We start from the raw sequence: 14753 nt of genomic DNA, 5'->3' as shown, positions 1-14753 counted from the left end.
CGTAAGTACATTAATATTTTATATTAAAACTTTCAAAGCCCTCTTTGTATGCTTCCACATGATATATACAGGGTGGTTGGTAACTGGTGGTACAAACGGAAAAGGGGGTGATTCTACGCGAAAAAAGAAGTCGAAAATATAGAATAAAATTTTTTTTTGTTTTTTTTTAATTTTTCCATCGAGGCAACGATCTACAGTGAGATCCGTTATAACGAGACGCGATAAAGTGCACGCGTACCGAGCGAAAATTCAAAGTCGATTTTCTCGAAAACGAAGCCTCAAACGAAAAATTTTTATTCTATATTTCCGACTTCTTTTTTCGCGTAGAATCATCCCCTTTCCGCTTGTACCACCAGTTACCAACCATCCTGTATACATGTTCTTTTCATTCCATAAATCGATACGAAGGCTCGCGTACTCGAAACTCGAACACTTTCTTCTTCTTCAAACTACTTTTAACGATCTCACTGACAATTTGACAATTTATCGTACGTTACTATCGATCATTTGGCAGATCGCAGTAAGACTCGCGTGTAAAGTACAATAAACAAGAAAACGCGTCGAAGTCCATACGCAACGTCTCTCGCCATAAATCTAAATATTGGAATCACAAGCATCGGATTATTTCACGTAAAAAGCGTCTCGTTCCATTCGAAAAGGCAGGGGCACCGAAAGTTGTTGCGCGTCAATATTAAAGAATTAAGAATTAATTCGACGGCTGGGAAAAACGAGCACAACGTGCAGGTGAAACGAGCGTAGAATTTTATTTGGTGCATATAGTTATGAAACGGTTGTTTGAAATCAATATTTCTAACGGATCGTTTTTTATTTTCACTGGATGCACTGGCAGACGTCGTTCGACCTCTCAATTACGCGTTCTATCGGAAAGGTGAACGATAAAATGTGACGATTATTCTTGTTAGACCACTTCGATGCTCGACGTGTTTCAACAAACTAACACGACAGGTCGAAAGTTTATCACGCGTATCGCCATTGTATCGAGTGATTTATGCATTAAACGAAGCATCGGGACGACTCGATGAAAGTACCTTTATTAGCGAGTTTGGAAAGGAAATCAACTTCGCACGAAGATTGTTTCAGTTTTTTTTTCATTATTTTTAATTAACAAACGTTAATTGTTGCTTCCCCGTGATAACTTTTATTCTACGATATTTTCCACTTCAATCTGTTTCACAGTCACTAAGCACATTATCGTATTATCTAGAACGTACCGTACTGTTTGAATGGTTCCTTGAATGAACTACTCAAGTGAAACTATGATAATAAAGAAAGACATAATATTTTCAACTGCAGCTTTCCTTCATATTCTTTTATGCTTACGCGGATGCACAGGTGCAAAGAACATTTGTAGCTTCCTTTTACAGACACTACACTTCTCAACGTTTTCAGGCAATTTCTTGTTTCTTACACGAGAACGCACGAATGGCGTCTATAAAGAGGTAGCGTGAATTCTAAGGAAAATGACACCGAACGATAGTTTTATCCACGATAGCAAATCTCAAACCTGATTATCCATTTTCAACGAAGATTCTATAAGAAATAAAGATTCGTTAGGAAATAGGGTTAAAGAAATTCGTTTCTCGACACAGTTGATAGAACTTCGTGCCGGAAAACTGTAATTTATTTCTGGGTTACCTAATAGTTAACTATAAGTCTGCGACCACAGAGCCAGCCGACCATCCCAGAAGACGTATTTCAAAGTCAACAGTTGCAGCCTCATCAAGCATAGATAGACCGTGGCGAACTTCAGCGTAGACGCGTGCATAATGCACGGAGTATTGTGCAGATTTTCCCCGCTGTAATTCGCGAGATGCACCGTATCCAAAATTGAGATCAGGTGACGTTCCCGACGGGAACATGCTCGACTGGCAACCGTATGGCAACCGTATGGCAAACGAAAATACCGACGGAACACGGTCCCTTCATAGATATTGCCATTTTACGAGGGAACCTATCTCTGTCACTGACGTCGAAAGAATACGAAACACCGTTGTTTGTAGAACACTTTCGCGGGAATAGAATTAGCAGGAAAAACAATTAGCAAGTTATCAATCCAGTGAAAAATTTGTTGTCAGCAACTGTAAAAAATATTTGCTGCATATCCATTGTTGTACGTGTTTCAGCTTTTCTTCCATATTTATCTTCGACGTTATATCATTAAAGAAGAGCTAAATGAGCTAAACTTGCAACTGCGTTAGAATTTTACAAAAGGTTGGAAATTTTTTGGAAAAGGTTGGAACTACGAGAACGACCGAATTCGCAATTTAAAAATTATGATTTTTTAAACAGTGATTAGCTTTTTAATAATTTGTACACAAATTAGTAATTCTTTTTACTTATTCTGTGTTTTATTCTTGTCGACTTCATAATCAGAAATATAACGATACTTCTCTAACAAATTACTGCATAGAATTCGGTAATATGTATATATTGGTGTTAACTGTACGTTTTCATTTGCATTAATTACCGAGAATTACTGCATTATTGATTTTGAAACCATTATAAAACACAGACACGTTATCAATCGTCGATTTAAAGTATCGTCAAATTTTTTGAATTTCCCATTCCTCTTTTTCCTAAATGTAACCAGTATAATGAACGTATTAAAAGCGTACCAGATCCTTGTAAATGAGAAAATATGCATCAAATTACACGTGTAATTCGGTTCGTGGAAATTAAACATTAAATTTCGTACCCCGGAAACTGAATATACGGAATACAAATTTGCGATGCAAATTTGACAAATTCTAGTTGCAATACGCTACACCCTTATATATTTAGTATTTGTCGTACAAAAGAAAACTTTGTGTACAAGTAAATCATACATAACGTGAACGTACTTTTCATCGATACTACAATGCGAATTTAGAGAGCGAAATCATATCTTGGAAAACATGTAGAATTTTCTTTTTCCTTGAATTATCTGGAAAATAATGAGAAATATCGAAAAAAGAAACTTGAGAAGGAGTTGCGTGTCTTTTTTTTTAAAACTACAACAGTGTAGAGAATTAAAAGAAAAAGATCAAGGCATCGAAAGTATTGAACTTTTTGAATTTCCAGGTTCTGCAATTTCCCTCGTTAGTAGGCATTTATTAAAAATAAACCAGCGAATAAATAAACAATTATGACGGCAATATACGTGAAATATTCGATCGATTTCGATGAATACTTTGATCGAATTTATCGGCATATTTAAGACTATAGCATCCCATTAAATTTCCCTTAAATTTGATGTTCGAGTTGCATTTAATGCACGAGGTATCCTAGAATAAATCTACAAGAGTAAATTTGAAACCTGAACGACCATTATAAACTACTACACCGTAACTACCCTATAATACGAAGTAATATTCATCCATAATCGGCAAGAAGCCGTCGTAATTTTCGTTCACTCTGCAAACAAAAGCAATTAAATCGAAACGTTAATCAAACGGGGTGGAAGATCGAAGAAGCTCGATACCAGAGCGGTTGCATCGGAACAGAGATTGATGAAACGAAGCAGATGTTACGGAAAGTAAGCGCGAATTCGAGTGTCCGATTCAGATCTTCCATCGAATCGGGAGAAAGCAAAGATCCAAATGTTTCAATATTAAGAACGATTTCCCTCTTCGAGATTAAAAAGTCTCGTCACGTTTCAGCTTCGTCGCGCGATCTGCAAGTTCGCGAGCGAAACTTTCCAAGTTTCCCTATAACCTGAACGTCACTTTCGTCGATTTTAGATAAGGAGGAATCGTGGAAAATGCGAGTTCTACGTTATAACCAGAGGAACCGTAAAACGTCGAAAATGTCGTCCGACGTGTTGTATTCGCAATGTCGTCCGGCTGTCTGCGAGATCGAAGATCGGTGATAGATCTCGATCTTTAACCCGGCGCAAACGAACGATGCGACGTCGTTGCGATTTCCTAGGGATAACGTAGCAGCAAGATTTTGCAACTTTATACTTGACATATCCATGGTTCTTCCAGTTTCGATCGTGTTCTACTAGCGCCTACCTCTTTGCTCCACAACGTGCAAATGTAAAACATCGATTCTCGCTTGCACTTTATGTCGCTGTTATACGACAGGAAGAATTCAGAATGAACGACGTCAGGTGCATCGCTCGTCCGCGCCGCGTCTCGCTTCCTTTTTTCGTCGTCCGAAACGAAAGAAACGCGGGATAGTCAGCGTTCAGTGGCGATATGTGGTCAACGTGGTATATATCGTAGAAACATAATCCGACTAAATCAATCAAACAGTCGCAAGACTCCAAGTGTATGTGTACATACATACATATACAAAGAGAGATAGACAGGTAGAAAAAGAGACAGTATAAAGAACGAACGGAAGAATAGAAACGAAAAAGAACAAGGTGTATATTGTCTGGCTGGTGTAATACTGGCAGGCAAGGCATGCTACGAGTTACGTTACCTAAGGTGAGTTTCTCCCCGGAATCTGGCGGCAGGGTGAAGCCCAAGAGGGCCATGCTCGATATCAGCACGCACGGCACGATCAGGTTGAAAAAATAGTACAGAGTCCTTCTGCGAATCTGTATGGTGAAGGTGACGTCGACGTAAGGCTCCGGACAGCATTGGTACGTTATCGTGTTCTTCTTGCCCGGCATTCCTGCAACGAAAGCGCATCGAACCATGTTACGAAACTGATACTCGTCGATACCAAGAGGAGTAATACTCGTTTCGACAACGCAGAAATTCAAATCATTGCTGCCGGCATTGTTGTAAAGCTTAATTGCTTTTGACCGTGTGCGAAAGTGAGTTTGGTTATTGTTCCACGCGACAGTGTAATTTGGCACGGCGCAAGTTCCGATACGAGTTTAAGTAGCCGTTTGTGTCCCGAATACGATGATCGCGTTAAATGTTTCCTTAAATGGAGACGTGGGATTCCTTAGCCTCGCAGAAGCATAGGAAGTCGATATAAATTTTCCGCGAATCGCTTCTAGGACGATTATATTTGATTTTTATCGAGACACGTACGTTATCAAGATCGATATCTGCAGTAACTTCGTGTTTATAACACAAGCTCCTTTCTCTCGTTCTTCATCTTTCATCCGCTTTCTCTGCTCCTTTTCCTCTTCTCCCTATCCTCTATTTTCAACTTGGCTAGCTTTAGACTTCTGATTCTGAACTCTGACTCTGATCGATTAATCCTTTCTAGCCACTTATCTCTTTATCTTTCCTCTTTTCCTATTTTCCTGCTTCTTTCCCTCGACGCAGACGCTCTTAAAAGAAATTCAGGCACGTCCATCAAAAACCTTTCTAAAACACTCTTCATTCGCTCGACAAGATTCAATTATTCCCGCAAAACCGAAAGTGTGCTGTCGAGAAATTGTTAAAATTTTCGGCTCAAAATCTTTCTACTCACAGGTTTCGCTATATCCTATAACTCGTGATCTTTATTTGTATATTCGACGCAAACCTGCTGTTAAATCGATAAACAATCGTTTGGCTCGAATAAAATACCAAATATACGTTTATGAACACCGCAATGATACAGCTCATCTTCAAGCGGAAAATAGAAATCGGCGAATACCGTTAGTAGCTTCCAACCTGTAATTTTGATCAAACTGGCTCTGCCACTGCTTACACGGTTCGCTAATTTCGCGAGCAACGTACATCGCGAGCATGACACGAACTCTCAGACTAATTCCAAATTACGGGGCGCAGCATGCATCGTCGAGGTAGCCAAGCTTAGTCATAGTAGAAGTAACCGCGGAAACACGAGCAGGGTACCTCGTGATTTCCGTTTAACTGCTTTTATTAGCTGGCTACGTCCGTTTGAAATCGTACGCTGTCGTTATAAACGCGACCCTCTCCCTTCGTCGATCGCCTCCAACGTTTCGTCCCATTAATGCCTAATCGTGACAGCGCAAATATTTTGATTATTCGTGATGCCCATAACGAGGTTTTCATATTTTTATTACAAATTTTGTAATACGCACGCAAATACACGCAATTTATGGCAAATTTCTTCTGCAATGTGGTCGATAATTGGTGTCTGGAAAAAATTTAATGGTTGGTAAGTAATAGCCAGTCAAATTTAAATTTCAAAGAAACTAATTTCATATACACCGATCTAGCGTCTGTGTATCCCGTCTTACTCTTTCGACGAATAATTTCTCGTCGTTTCATGACAAATTTTAACGTCAATCGACGTAATACAGCTGATAAGGATACACCGATATCGTGAAAAATAAAACAATGGAAAAAGTGCACTTAAAAATTCTGCAGCGCGAGGAAGTCGATAGTTTACGGTCGCGCTAAGGGAATCGTGGTTTTTAATTACCTTGATTACTTTCAATCGGTAAGAAAATTCTAACTGGTGGCTTGTTCGCTAGTTGCCGCGCCGTAGGAATTCTTTTGCCAGACATTTGCATTCGGATGACGTTAATTTCCCACGCGATGCGTTTGCCCTAATTGCAAACATTATAAAAGTTACATCTGTGACTGCCTTATTGTGGAAATATGTAATTTTAATGACCTCGATGACCGCGTGTCTCTGTACGAGACACGGGTGACTTTTATTGTTCGCAGTTTTATTCGAAATATATAGTAGCCATTTCTTTCCTCTTCGTGCTTTTTTAAAATGAATAACATAACGCATAATGTTTAACATAATGTTTCTTTCTATTGTTCTGTGCCTTTTTGTACTCGAGTTTGGGGATTAAAAAAAAAAAAAAGGAATTAACCTTTAGGATAAATTGTTTCATACGTTAGAATTGCAATCTCGTTTGGCAAATGTTGACGAAAGGGGATCCAGTACCAATTGCTTTGATCTTGACAAATGGTCAGGACCTCGTATGATATACGGACACTTCTGGGTAAACTTCGGAAGGTTCTAGCCGTCGTGCGTTATTTTTTAAAAAATTATTAACAAAAACTGATTTGTAAATCTACAGGATTTATTTATTTTTGTATAGCAAAGAAACACTTGCTCGTAAAAATCTAGTCCAATCCCGATACCAATCTCACACATGAGCGAAGCGAGCGAACGAGGAATTCTTAAGAAAAAAGTTTTCGGCCGAAAGTCGAGTGCCCTTCGTTGGCGTGTGGAATTGGTATCGGGTTGAACTAGATTTTTACGAGCGAGCGGAGCTCGTTTCTTAATGGAATTCGGATGAACTTATTTGCTACAACTTGCAGCAAGCGTCAGAAAAGTTGCGCTAATTCTACGCGGAGCAGTAAGTGAAAAATGTGGCATAACGTTTTCAAAATTCCCAAAGCATCGTTTCGGGTTATTCGTCCATGCAGGATCGCCCCCTTTTGGTTTGCGCTAGCATTTGTATGCCACCAGGTAGAATATTATGCACGTAGTCTTATGCGCCTCGACACCTATGCATATCAGGTCGCCCTACGTTGTACACGTTCAACAATAAACCCCCATCCCCAAAACTACCCCGACTCTCAACGAATCACCTTAGCGTGTTCCTCGAGGCAAATACCACCGCTGAAAATTCTCTGTATAAGCCAGCAACCGTAAAAGAGGAAAGTATTCGGGTTGCAGGCTCTCGAACCGAGTTTGTGTCGCTGAATCGCGAGGAAAGCTAAATTTATTAATGCAATTTCGCCCAGTCGCATCCGCTAAGATTCTCTCCGCCACTCTCCATTATTCATCGGTCGCATTTCACATTCTTGGCCTCGCGTTTTCATACGCGAAGCTCGCGCTGGCATCGACAAAATCGTCGTACGTGAACGAAATTCGAATAACACCGTCAAAGTAGCCTCGAGAAGATAACGAAAAAGATAACGGAAGTTCATGGCGATCACCGTCCTCGGAGCGAAGGAGGAATATCGTCAAGCGGCGAAGAGCAAGCGAGTCGAGCATGGTAGCGCGAAATCGAAGACTCGTAAAGCGATTAGATGCTCGTTCGATCGCTACATCGATTCGAAAGTTTATGGGATACGCGAGACAGGAACTCGCGAGACGTCTTTGCCGCGTGGCAACATCCTTGGCAGCGTGTAAACACGAAAGTGGCCACCCTAACGATTTTCATCAACATTCCTTTACGCGCCGGTGACACGAATATCGCGCGAGAAGACCAAGTCCGGCGAAAAATGCATTTTACCGTGGGAACCTGAAAATTGGCTTCCCTGTTGAAACATTATTAAGGAACGCTATTTGCAGGTGTTTTGTTGTGGCGAGGAAGATTGCAAGGAAATGAGTTCAAGTTTTAAAAAGAACGATGAAAATTGCGTTAATACTTAAATCTTAAATATATACTTTCTCCTTATACCTCCCACAGGGTTTTTCCAGCATTTTCCAAACTTTATCGGTGTATTCTATGGATGTAGACATAAACGTAACCAAAATAGGAAATACGAAGGAGTCGGTAATGAATTTCCACTTAACTACGATGCTGAATTACAGTGTTAAAGTTCATATAATATTTCTTTTCGTATTTATATCCACAAAGTATGCTACTATAGTTTGGCTGGGCAAAAATGTAAGGCGCTATAGATATATAAAAATTCTTATAGTATAAGAACGTTGTACATGTCGAATTTCCAAGGAAATTATAACGGTCATATTTAATAATAATATTAGAACGTGTCAAATAATTTAATTACGCAGGGATACTTGTTTAATTTAATTTAATTTAATTTAATTAGAGAATCGCGTATTCAAAGTACTTACCGATCAGGTACCATTCTCCATTCGTGATAAAGTCGGACAGGTCGCCGCCCTTCTCCGAGCTGAGCACGAGGTCGACCTAGCAACGACAAAGTTTCGATTAACACGGGCGTACGTTTATGGTCGTGGCATTTCGCTAGGTCACACGAAGCGGGCACGCATGCACGTGCGACAGCTTTACGTCACTCTTCGTTTCTACGGTACGACTACGACTACTTTCGCAGCTATGCACACAGATCAACGTGGCGCGGCAGTGTCGGTATTCGATAAATCGTGCAAGGAGAAGGCTCAGAGGATGATGGCGTGTTGCGAAGGACATTTCGTGTGCGTATCTGGTATATAAAGGAGAGGATAAATCCGTGGCGATCGACAGACTAAGCCTGGGATTCTCGTCGACGATGAGAGAAACGCCTTCTGCCGCTGTCTAACGTCGAGCGACTCGCGACGTTTCAAGAACCGCTTAATCCGCTTTTATACCGAATCTAATTCTCCACTTGTCTATCCCAAAGAGAAACTTCGACGTTCAGCGTGTTTATTCACGCGTCTTTTACATGAAATTAAAGCAAAGCACTTTCGATATATTTCATCCCGTTTCTCGCTTCGGAGCTTCTGTGCCACTCGCAGGTTCGATTTTACGGTTCCCATTCTGAACACTCGTTCCCTTTAGAACGAGTATTTCGTTGCTTCATCGACGTCGCAATCAACCACCATACACTGATATACTATTTTACTTCACCTATACTAGTTCACCGGCCGGTGCTTGTTCACCGTGTCGCTGGCGAAATTTCCAAATATTCTCCGAAAGAAAGATATTACCGACATTCCAAAGTTTGAAACGCTATTTTGATTTTTCACTTCGATTCGTCTTACGATGTTTAACTTGTCCGTTTGTGTCAGTTACCGATAACTTTATCGTTCTTTCCAAAATTTGAAGCTGTCGCACAATACGTAACTCTACTTATACGAGGTGGCCCGATTTTTCTCACCTATCTTTTGCTTCTATGGTTATAAATAAGAAGTAATCTTATATAGACGTGATAAGCGAGAACGATACAGAAAATCAAAGAATCGCTTCGTTCATATTTCGTATATTTGTTGTAGCATTTTAACGAGCAACATTCGTATCTTGCCTTCGCGTATACCCACGAAACATGTTGACAAAATTAAAATATTGGCCCACACTGTTACATATTATTTCCTAAAGTTCCTTTGCCTTCTCCTTTTCAACGCGTTTCTTGCATTTTTTCTTATCTCTAGTACTTGAGCAGCAACCGGACGGAATACTGTAGGAATCCCTCAAAGAACACTTGTTCCATCGTAGAATGCTTTTTAAACCGTTTCTTCGGTTCCCTTTAAGCTCGGCGCTACCTCCTTCCTGTCTATCTGTTGCTCTTTGATCGAGAGCCAAACGAGATGCGGTTCAGCGTGTTCTAACTTTTACGACCGGCATTTCCATCCTCGGGGTCTGCCCTTAAACTACGCTTCCTGCTATTATCCGGCATCTTGATCGTTTAACCGGTTCGACATAGTGTTCCCCGTTTGTCTCGTATTTCGAGTAAGCGGTTAAAGGATACGTTTTATTGGACGGATTTCCGGGGATTCTTTTTCTTTTTTTTTATTTATTAAATAAACGACGAAACTGAATAAATCGCTCGATAAACTCGCGCACAAGGATATCAGAGACAAAACGACGGTCGAACCTAACTAACTTTCCTCAAAGAGACGCCGATATTAAATTGAAGTTTCACTGACTCGATTTAAGCGTTTCTGCCGATTATGCGCATCGAAAGGCGTTCCACCTTCGATTTAGTTGGCAAAGAACGAACTCTGCTTCTCTCGACGATTCAAAGTCGTTCGAATTAATTGCTCCGAGTTCCGCGTTTGAAATTTTGAAAACTTTATACCGGAACGAACGAACGGAAAGATTCTGCATCGTGATGAACTTAAGCGCAAATTTGCTTTTCAATGCATCGACTACTTATTTTCACAAAGTTAATATTTTATCGGTTTTGGATCTTTAAATTCGAATATGGATGTTTCCCGATGAACTTTCAATATCTTAACAACTTTTGCAATTCTTTTTCGAATAGTTTATCGTTCATTTGTTCGTAACGAATTCTTTCAAGTGCAAGTGGTAGGCATTAATCGACCTCTAGAATATTAAATTTCTTACTATCCAAAAGATGACAATAAATCGTAACGAATATTATTATCAGAAAATTAGGAAAATGGTATTTTCTACGTAAATATAAGGAACGCGAAAGTGCTTAATTTCGTCTATGAACATTTTCATAGTCAGCCAAATTGCGACGTATAATCTCATGGTTACCGTTACTCGGAACACCCGATATATCATGTCGCCTTTTCAAGCCAGCAGAATTTCTTCTTTTTTCGATGATATTTTCGGGATCGCGTTTTGCATAGCATCGCGCACAGGCTCGTTGGGCATTAGAACGAATCCGAACGGCTCCGAACGTTGGTCTCTCGTAATTCATCGCGAGACGTATATTTCACGGAGGTGACCCGATTCGAACGTTTAAACCCGAGGGATTGTGGCTTAGCACTCTGGCTGCTGTATCGAGACTAATCGTCGGATAGCAATTGCACATACGTGCATTGATATTTTAGTAGAGTTACGTATTGCAACACCGATGATACATGTTTATAATACGTTGTATGTAATGTGCATTGTAAAATAACGTATGAACCTCGTATATCATATTTCTTAAATTGCAGACTATTGCTTCGAGCGCAAACAAATTTTAAACTTATCTACGATTTGAAGTAATTTGTCGTTTGAAATGGAATCTACATGATTTTCACGAGTCGTATTTTCGACTGAATTGCATATTAAAAGAACGATAAAAGACTGGTCCAACGAAACGAAAGGTAAAATTTGTCTCGTATCCACATCGGATGATGAATTCATGAGATTTCTGTGTAAAAAAAGAATTATTCTATAATAGATAAATCTCTGCTTACAGATCCTTCTTTCGTCCTAGACGAAAGTAAAATGTACGGCAGTTGATAAACTTTCGTCGCGTTAATTTTGCAATTTTCTCGTTTCAATCGTACATCCTGGTCGAAGCTTGAACAATTAAACGTAATTCGTGCAAAATCTTGATTTCCCAAGCGGTTTCAAAGACGATCGTGGAAACGTCGCGGCGCCATACATTTCATTCAGAACGATACGCTCATCGTTCCGAATTGCCATTTTCCATCAGCCGGCAAGAAAGCGTGGACTCGGGTCTGCCTGGAATTTATCGGTCCATGCACGATTGACGATTAATCCTGAACCGGTGGACAGGTGACTCGAGCGTGATTCACGTTACTCGACTTGATCGTTTTTGTCCCGACACGTCCGTCATATCAGACGAGATATCGATTACCATAGATGAAACGGAATGCGTGAACGACGAGAAAAAAAGACGAAGAAGAGAAATCATCGTGATTCACCTATACAGATAAATATTCATTGAGTCGATAATCGCGATAATTTCTCCGACTTAATCGACGCTCTCATCCCAGAGCACCGATTAATGTATTCAATCGCCAACTGAGAATTAACCTCGCCCGAATGTAATCGCGTTCGACGATAATTACCAAATTCCCAGAGTGATCAACTTGATTGAATAGAGCCACCGATCCAGGATCAACGCCGTGTGCGAACGTGAAACGCGATTAGCGCCGGACTCTTCGGCCAAAAGATTTCATCCCGCGAATAAAATCGTGCGTGTCGCTGCGTGGGAGGATGGAAAGAGCTCGACAGGCAAGTACGATCGCACTCGTTTATGTAGACGAGCATAACGCGTACTCTCGGGTAGCATTTGCATCGTCGAAACGACCAGCTCGCATAACCGAAAGCTCGTCGACGAGGGCGATCGACCAGCCTGCGCCTCCGACGACAAATATACGCGCGAACATTCCCCATTCACGTAGGGTTGCGAACATCTGGATACTGTTTCATCGACTTAACTCGACGGGTAAGTCTCGCCAAATCGAGCATTCGCGAAACGCTCGAAAACATTTATATCGATATCGTACCGTCTGGAGAACACGAATATCCACATTAACGAATAATACAGATATTGCCGTTCGAATGGGGTTACATGTCTCAGGGAATATATTATAAAACGTTTCGATATCTACGCCTGTATCGTTCTTCGTGTATGCAAGGATAGTTCGTCTCGTCCAAACAGTAGGCGGCGATACGAATATTACGCATTATCGATCGTATTCGCAATAGCTTTCGACGAAACCAAATATCTCTGAAAGAACTTTTCAAGAGCAGAGGTTCGTAATGAAAGCAACGTAATAAATCCCGCAGCTCTAAGCATGACGCATTCGCGCGAAAGTTGGTTAAAATGTGCACGCAATTTGATTCTAGCGTATACGTACGCGAATAAAGAAAAATACATTTGGTTAGACGCGCGATAATAAATGGGACTGCAGTGGTGTATGAATCACCTGGATCGTTGCTGGTCGGGAATGGAACGCATGCATCTACGTGTCGCAAACGCACGTTGATTACACATTGACCGAGTATTTACACGTATACATGTATACACGCATAACGTAGATGCACATAAATATACACATACATATACACACCGAGCATGCGACACACGCGCTGTACACTTATAACTAATCGCTCGAATGTTGATTTCTTGTGATGTACTCGAGAGGTCGATGGGTTTGGGTGTGGGGTTAGCCTATGGTTATAGGAGGCTATAGAGCCAAGGGCTAGTGAACCAACCAGAATTACGGGGTTGTTGCGTGATACAGGGTCTGTTGTGTCGAAAAAGAACACTCTCCTTTCCTCTCTCTGTTTTCTCTACGAGATTCGACAGACTTGTTTGGTCGATGAGAACGATGGAGGCGGCGGGTTGTGTACGGGTTGGCAGTGGTAGGGGGGCGGAGGCGGAGGCGGAGGCGATGGCGGGCGCGTAATATGCGACATAGTAATCGATGAAATGCGCCCGGACTGCATTTTCCACGGGGTTCGCAATGGCAGCCGGTCGAAAGCTCGAGAAACGCGCGCGTGCCACGACCGTTTGTTTTCCCACCGAAATTTCTTGGCAGTCGCGAACACGAGCGTTTCCGTTCTGCATTTACGTGAGTCTCGTGTTTCGAAGCGTCGCAGCATCGTTTCTGTTTGCGCAGCTTCGATCACCACGTCCGTACACACTGAAAATTCGCGGATCATTAATCTACCACGCGGATTCGCAACCGTGCTTCCACACAGTCGAGCAAGTTTATAGGGATTAAACGCCTCGTGCGCTAATTCGATAACCTAAACGTAAAATTTACGTCGTACCGTTTGAGGAGATCTCAAGGTAATCGTTTCGTAAAGCGACAAGTTTTGTTTGTACGAAGTTCGAGTAGCGTGAAAATCGGGTCGATCAATTTGTTACCGCATAATCTTCTATTATATGTGTAAAGAACGCGTAGAGGCATTTTACTATTTGGTAAATGTTCGTAATAAATTTCTTTTTCTTCAACTTCATCAGATTCGGAGCAAGGTTTTAAGAAAAAAATTCAGTCAGGAACTAAAAGATAGTCTGAATCTATTTTTCCTAATAGACGTATGAATTAATCCTTTACAAACATCATGAATTATCACTGCGGCCAAACATGTTTCAACGAGGTAATTAATCGTTTTCTTTTGAATCTGTCACGTTTCACCGGATTGATAGATCTGTGTAATACCGAAAAACCGCTGCCACTACGTTCTAATATACGTACATATAAAGTAAAAACAATTAGTTAGAGCAACTTTTACAGAAAATCTTCATTTTTCTCTGTCATGCAGTCCGCGAGCCTTTCATCCGATATGCACACATATGAAGAAAATCGTTCGTTTCGACGACGTCCGTTCTTTCTTTCAATTTACGCATATCCTACATATTCGAAGAACCATATCTTTACTATTTCACTTCTACGAATAGATCATCCGTCTACGAAACGTTGTACTCGGTAGTCGTTATACACCAGTCGAGGAACACGTTTCTCGCGATTCAATAACTCCGTGTGTTAATTAACGCGTACGAATGAAATAATTAACTATGCGACTGTCGTGGTTATCCGTAAACGATCCGCTTTATGGT

General features: G+C 40.9%; 1 protein-coding gene across 3 annotated transcripts in view; it reads right to left on the bottom strand.

The window, feature by feature from the left end:
- The window catches only part of nAChRalpha6 (nicotinic acetylcholine receptor alpha6), a 280059-nt gene that overhangs the window by 92631 nt on the left and 172675 nt on the right, over positions 1-14753 (bottom strand). For all 3 annotated transcript variants that reach the window (XM_069115136.1, XM_069115135.1, XM_069115134.1), the window contains exons 7-8: positions 8650-8725; positions 4429-4623 (exon numbers count right to left, since the gene is read on the bottom strand). In XM_069115136.1, the coding sequence (XP_068971237.1) occupies positions 4429-4623; positions 8650-8725 (271 nt within the window). The remainder of the gene's footprint in view (positions 1-4428; positions 4624-8649; positions 8726-14753) is intronic.

The sequence above is a fragment of the Bombus flavifrons genome, chromosome 6 (assembly GCF_040668555.2).
Source record: "Bombus flavifrons isolate JBK064 chromosome 6, iyBomFlav1_principal, whole genome shotgun sequence".
Classification (NCBI taxonomy): Eukaryota; Metazoa; Arthropoda; class Insecta; order Hymenoptera; family Apidae; genus Bombus; species Bombus flavifrons.
Note: the sequence above shows the minus strand (reverse complement) of the source record. Positions and strands in the feature narration are given on the sequence as shown.